Source organism: Juglans regia, chromosome 1 (assembly GCF_001411555.2).
Source record: "Juglans regia cultivar Chandler chromosome 1, Walnut 2.0, whole genome shotgun sequence".
NCBI lineage: Eukaryota > Viridiplantae > Streptophyta > Magnoliopsida > Fagales > Juglandaceae > Juglans > Juglans regia.
This window is the reverse complement of record NC_049901.1, coordinates 12,336,649-12,344,333: the sequence shown is the minus strand read 5'-3', so window position 1 is coordinate 12,344,333 and position 7,685 is coordinate 12,336,649. Positions and strand designations below refer to the sequence as shown.

Below are 7,685 nucleotides of genomic sequence, written 5' to 3'. Positions count from 1 at the left end.
TCTTTGTACTCATGCAGATTGGTGAATGGGATAATATCATATTCTGGTGGTTGTAATTCCACTTCGTTATCTTGAATGTTTTCGATGATTGTTCTTGAATTTAAGATCCACTGGTATTCATGCGCTTCAATTCTATGCCTGGGATCTAAAGGCTTAACATAAGCATTACTGATGTAGTAAGACCGGAAGATGTGCAACATGTCATTACGTAGGTCTATATCTTTGCCGAAAATTGTTGCTTGTAGTCGGTTGCCCTGCATAATATTGTATAAATGAATAGTTATTTCTATTCTATTGATTGTAAAATAGTATTTATTAAATATATATAAGATTTAATCTGAGAATATAGTTAGAATGAATCTATGTTGTAAGGGGAAAACATATTTATTTTGGATATATCATGTGAAGGAATATAATATAAATATTAAGTATATTTTTGCAAGAATGATAATGATATCAATGTGTTACCTCAGGGTCTATTAATGTCAAATTTTGATATTTTGTCGGTGAATGTTGTGCAGTACGTTTGGGAGATTTGTCTGACACAATCATCTTGATGCTCCAATTTCTTGTACTTGGAGTAATGTCTTTGATTGATGTATAGATAGTCCGCATGTTGAAGCCTACTTATAAATGAAGAGAAAAAAAATATTAGTTTAAACAATTGAATTTAAATAAGACAATTTCAATAATAGAAAAACAGGAAGTTCTGAAAATTACATAATGGAAAAATAAATTGTATTTAATTGAGAGGTATATATTGAAATTTCATTACTTACAGAAGTTTATGATGGATATGCTAGTGTTAGTAATTCTTTATAAACAATATTATTTGTTTCAGCTTCTTCACAATCTTGAGTTGATACTGGTCTTATAACAACTTTTACTGAAGCAGAAGTCTTGGCTCTTGATAGTGCTACATAGAGTTGGCCATGACAAAATACAGGTTGAGGCAAGTATACACCAACAAAATCTAATGTCTGTCCTTGTGCTTTATTTATTGTCATTGCAAAACTTAATCTGATAGGAAATTGTGTTCTTTTGAATGGAAAACCACTATTGTCATCTGCATTTGGCAAGAAAGGAATTCTTGGTATGAAAACTCTTTTTCCGGTGTGGTGACCAACTGCAATTTCAGCATCAATGATATTTCGTTCAAAGTTGCGACAAATAAGACGTGTTCCATTGCATAAACCTTCTGAAGGATTGACATTTCTGAGTAACATGATGGGACAATTTTTTTTTAATAACAGCTCATGAGGTGGAAGTCCATTTGGTGTCAATGTATTTAAAAAATCCTCCATGATTCCTTGTTCTGATGTATCAATCGTTTCATCGAAGCTATAGTATTGTGTAACTGTACCAGGAAATCTTTGAATAAGTATTGTATTTATCTCATCGACAGAGTTGTTCTTTGGTGTCAAGATAGCTCGATTTGTCATTTCGGATAAATTTTCTGAATAGCTGCCAATATCTTGGAAGACTGCATCGATCAGATCATCTAAAGACTCCACATCATTTCTGTAAGGAATGAGCATTTCATTGGGAATTTTGATCTTATTCTCAATTGTGATTGGTGTTGTTCCATTTCCGACCTGAAGTAAATAATTTGAGAAGTTTGGATCGAATCTTGCTCGCATATTCTCACTCAACCTAATCTTAGTTAAAGTAGACCACAAATATGACGATGCTAAACTAGCATTAACTTCTTCTTGTCTTGTGCCTTTCTGAATCACAGGTAAGACTTGACGAAAATCTCCACCGAATACGATAATTTTTCCACCAAATGGTAATCTTGAATCAGTTATGTCTCGTAACATTTTATCCAATGCTTGCATACATTCTTTTCTAGACATAGGTGCTTCATCCCATATGATTAGCTTTGCAAGACGTAACAATTTGGCAAGAGCACTTTGTTTGCTTACACAACAAGTACTATTTTTGTCAAGATCTAATGGAATTTTGAAGCGTGAATGGGCTGTTCGACCTCCAGGTAAAATAGATGCAGCAACACCAGACGATGCAGTTGCAAGAGCAATTAAGTTTCTTGATCTTACTGTAGCGAGAAGTGCTTTATATAAGAATGTTTTCCCTGTTCCGCCCGGACCATCAATGAAAAATGCAGCAGATTCATTTAGAAGGACTTTCTGCAAAATTGATTCATATGCGTGTTGTTGTTCAGAATTAAGACTCATCGAAGCCATAAGATCTTCTTCTGGTATCGAAACTGCAAATTCATCATTTATTTCTCTAGCTTCAGTTTCGTTCTGATCAAAAGAGACATCATGTTCTATTAAATGAAACATGTTTATGTCTTTTCCCATCGATTCAAGTGTAGAAGAGATGCTTCGTAAGACTTTTGTCCTAATATCTGCTGATGTTGCAACACTTGTTTGGAAATCACTTGACATATCTTGTTCAAAATATTTCCAAAGTTCTCTAGGATTTGTTGGATTACAGTATACTAAAATTGTTGCAAATAGCCGTCTTAAACTGTGTGGTATTTGGTATAAGGAAGCCTCTTGCATACAATCTTGCAAACTGGTATCTCTTTGTAACAAACCATGTAATGTAGCTGCTTCACGAAAGGTTGGTGCAGTGACGTTGCCAACTGTTTTGATGTGGTCAAATGATAAAGGGCCTCTTATATGATTTAACAATATTCGTAAGTAATACCTTTCACCTTCGAATGGACTTGCTGTAACAATGCGGCCTATAACAGTTTTCTTCTTTCTTGGAGTCCATATTTTGTGTTGTTGGTTCCAAACAAAAGCTTCAGGAAATTCTTTGTACAGTAGTTTTCGTGCATTTTCATTAGTTTGATTTGTTGAAAAGAATTCAGTCAACATTGATTTTGCCGTAAAATCAGATCTCAGAACATTGTTAAGGTTGTCATGTGCATGAAAAGCTACCAGATGTTGATCTTCAAGATGTAGATGTAAACTGTAAACTGATGGATGCATTTCATTAAGAATAAAACCGTATATTCTCCACATAGCCTCTGGTGGAGCGATCCATCTGGCTGATTGAAATTGTTGGATTTCATCTATATCTTGGATGTTTTGTTCAGGAATCAAGTTGAAAGCAACACGATCATGACCTTTATAAATGTACTTATAAAGGTATTTGACTGCTTTGATTGTTGAGCAAATTTCTACATTCAAGTGACAATCAAATTTTGCGAGGAGATATGGATTATGTGGAACAACCCAACGGTTATCTAAATCTTTACCTCTGACTTTGACAGTCATTCCATTATCACAATGTTTGTACTGTGGGAAACAATCGATTCCAACGGTTGTGTTAGGTACAAAACCTTTTGGAAAGTGGTTTTTACAACTGCCATTTGCTTTCATACACACATTGTTCGGATTCAGTACTCCACAGGGGCCATGCATCATATGTCTTTTTACTGTCTTGTGTAAATGTAGATTTCTTTCTCTGTCAGGTATTTCTGTTGATACAATTTCATCAAAAGATTCTGGAGTATAGATTTTCCAATCTCTTTGTAGTATGATCAAGAAATGTGCATGTGGTAGTCCTCTTTTTTGATGTTCAATGACGTATACGTATGCTGAAACTTTCCCAAATATCTCCCGTTTGAATAATTCATCCTTCAGTTCTTCTAATTTTGCTCTAAAGATACGTGCAATCAAATCAGGACGATTTTGTGCTTCTTCTTGTGGACCCAATTCATCTAAGATTTCTTTCCAACTTGGGTTGCATGTCATGGTTAAAAAGATGTCCGGTTTTCCAAAGCGTTGGACTAAAGTCATTGCTTCCATATATCTCTTACGCATATCTCTTGGACCTCCAATAAAAGAAGAAGGCAGAATGATGCGTTTACCAACTTTAGAAGCATTGCTTTGTCCAATTGATAGACTGTCAACTATTCCTTGATATACTTCAGATCGAATCTCTTGTTGCTTATTACGAAAATAATCCAATCTTGACGTCTCAATTTTTACGTACATATCAACAACAAACTGCTGCAGTAAACGGCCCGAGAATAGTAAAATAGATTTTGTATTTTTCCTAATTTGAAGTTTGTAGCAATAGTACTCGCGACATGAGACAACCTGCTGTTTTCTGTTTTTTTTCAGCACTGTAAGATAATAAATTTAATAAATTAGAAATGTAACATTGTTATATTAGAACAATTAAAAGTTAAAAGAAGAATTATTATTTTAACCTTCTTGTTCCTTTATAAGCAGTTGTTCTGCTGATACTGATTGTTGAGGGTCGACTGATGCTTTTGTTACTTGTTGTGGTAGTCTATCACCTTTCTTTATTCTTAATATTCCTTGGTGCCAACCAGTATCACCAAAAGGAAATAACAATGGATACTGCAGTGGATCATAACAGCCAAAATAGTATTGGACTATATGACTTCCACCTGCATGATTGAATACCACAATATTTCGTCCTCTCAAATGTTCTGAATCATCATCTTCAATCCAAATAACTGCTACTTGAGAAGCTGACGGAGTGTTAAAAACACGCTGATCCAAACCCACATCTGATCTGATATGAATTTTGTGATTTTCCAAATTGGGCAGATCTCCAAGAGTTCGAAAGAATGTTGAGTATGGATTAACATGAAGAATATCCATAAGTTGAGCAACAGTTGATGAATCCAATCTTCCAATGTCATAAACACGATTGTCCAATTCATGTTCGGTATCATAAAAATATAATTGTAGATATGAAGGATGTCCATCCAAAGGAATCAAATCATTAATGTAATGATAGATTTGACCTTGAGCTCGAAATGTGTAAATACCTTTGTTCCTTCTACACAAATCTCTATCAAATTTAACTCCAAATGATGTGAAAGCAAATTTGTTATTGTATGTGCGAACATACGTAAGAAAGTTGGTTGATTCAACTGTGTTGGAAGTAAACAAATGGTAAAGTTGTTCTGGAACATCATTTGTAGTTAAAGAGATTGTTCCATCGGCACAACAAAAATCTTTTGTTTCATATTGAAATCTTTTTGCTTCACAAAATTTACAGAATGGTAATGATGGTAAGAGAGTTGCCTCAAATGGCACTGTTTGTAATATTTTCCTATGACCAGCTGATTGTTGATGTTGATTTCCTATGGAGGAAAGATGAATCATAAAAATGAGGTAAATGTTTAAAGTTGCTATAGTTTCAAATGGTGGTATCATTGAATGAAGTTGTATATAAGAAGGGAAAAGAAGGAAAAGAAATACGATTTAATTTTATACATCTTTCTTACCCCGAAATAGAGATTTTGTTGATGTAATTTCAACTGTGTTTATTTCCTGATAGAGTGCTCCAGAACTACCAATATTAGAACTATATTTGAACTGTTCAACGGAGGAAATATCACTGGTTCCAGCTTCGGCGCGAAAAGTGCGTTGTCTTTTTGTACAATATGGCCTGACTTCTTCATTATTGTGTATGGATTCTATATGATCTCCCAACACATTTGTTTCATCATCAACGATTGGTTGGGAGAAAAATTGTTCTTCATGTTGAGTAGTATCATTCGTAGAATTCCTTTGTTGTAGATATTTTTCTTTCTTTTTTTGTCGTATATGTTCTCTTTCTTCTAAAGAAAGAGCCTCATATAAATTGTTTATCTTAGGATGTTTTGTAGTACCTTGGGAATCATTTTAAACAAGAATCAAAGTTATAAGAATATCAAAGAATTAATTAATCATATAATGATAAATTTATACTAATTTATTAATATAAGCTTACCACTTTTCATTTATACATGGAATGAAATAATTCTTGTCGATAACTGGATAAAGAAGAAACTCATAATGATGCAAATTGGAAAACTTTTTTAATCTAAGTATGTATTCCAACAGAATAAAACAACCTATTGAAAAAGATATATTTATAACATCGTTGGTTACCTTGGTAGTCTTGAAAAAATACTAAAAAAACTAAGTCAACTCAGCAAATTTAACGAAGCTGTAAAAAAGAGATAATGAAAATTAGAAATAAACAACCAATAGATATAGAAATTATATAATTGTTATAGCATGAATTGCAGATGAAGGAAATAGAAATAAAAAACTTACAATTAAATTAAATATTTAAACAAATAAAAGGAAACAACAAATTTTGAAATTCATGAAAATGTTATATTTTGTTTGCAAGTTTTTATATATATTTCTTGTCTATGGTTAAAACTGTAAATATTGATGTAAGTATTTACATATAGAACTAAATTTGTCGGTAGAATTTCTTGTCTCAAGTTTATATATATAAAAACTTTCATTAATACCACTACTAAACTTTCATTTTTTAAAATCTAATAATTATTTAATCAGAAAGTATATCTCTATTATTTACAAACTTTATTATTAATATTCAAAAAAATTTTATTTCATTTTGTTCTTGAAGAAATACAAGTTTGTGCACAATATTATTTTTATTGAATGTGTACTCTATTTTATCAAATTATTTAAATAAATTTTGGATTTTTTAAAATTTCAATATTTTACTAATTGATTATGTATTTATTAAATTATTTAAATAAATTTTGGATTTTTTAAAATTTCAATATTTTACTAATTGATTATGTATTTATTAAATTATTTAAATAAATTTTGGATTTTTTAAAATTTCAATATTTTACTAATTGATTATGTATAATTATATGGGTAAAACTGTAAATATTAATGTAAGTATTTACATATAGAACTAAATTTGTCGGTAGAATTTTATGAGTAATTTTATAACAATTTTTAAATTTTAATTCAAATATAAATAGTAAAAGGAAAACAAATTGTTTAGTAATAAAATAATAGCAGAAGAGGTATGATTAAAAAAATATAATTTGAGAATATTTCAATTTTATAATAATTTTTATTCAACTGTTATATTTCATTTTTTAAAATCTAATAATTATTTAATCGGAAAGTACATCTCTATTATTTACAAACTTTATTATTAATATTCATAAAATGTTTATTTCATTTTGTTCTTGAAGCATATTTTAAAATACAAGTTGTAAAATTCAATCATAATATTCAATGACCCAAGGAGCATTGAAAAAATTCAGAATATTTTATTTTTATATTATTCTCACATTTTTCATTATTAAAGTAAATCTCTTTTATTTTGAAAATTCTAAAGATATTATAATGATAGAAAATCATTTAGATAAAAAGATTTTAGTTAATTAAAAATATTATAAGATTTAAATTATATTAAAAACTCTAATTATTTACATGATTTTAATTTTTTAAAATATTTAATAAAATTCTATCATTTATTTTACTGTTTAGAACTATTTATTACTGTAATTGTTTATTATTATTCATGAGTAATGTTCAGTACTGTTTATTATTGTATCACATACTATAGGACTGTTAATTACTATTTATACTGGTTAGTAGTATTTATTATAAAAAAATCTTCATTACCTTCTAACACTCTACACTCCATATTATTTTTAATTTTTATTATTTTTTTATCAAATATTTATTATATGTATAATATTTATTATAAAATTTTTATTTCATTTTTGTTCTTGAAGCATATTTTAAAATATAAGTTTATGCACAATATTGATTTTATTGAATGTATACTCTATTTTATCAAATTATTTAATTAAATTTTCGATTTTTAAAAATTTTAATATTGTACTAATTGATTATGTATAATTATATGGGTAAAACTGTAAATATTGATGTAAG

At 29.7% G+C, this 7,685-nt stretch overlaps 1 protein-coding gene across 1 annotated transcript; it reads right to left on the bottom strand.

Annotated features, from left to right (window-relative positions):
• Positions 1 to 204: 204 nt before the first annotated feature.
• Positions 205 to 3,974, bottom strand: LOC118348314. The gene is made up of 2 exons (XM_035689819.1): positions 1,055 to 3,974; positions 205 to 254 (listed from the first exon to the last, which is right to left on the bottom strand). Exons 1-2 carry the CDS (start codon positions 3,972 to 3,974, stop codon positions 205 to 207), a joined length of 2,970 nt encoding a protein of 989 aa, XP_035545712.1.
• Between the last annotated feature and the right edge of the window lie 3,711 nt (positions 3,975 to 7,685).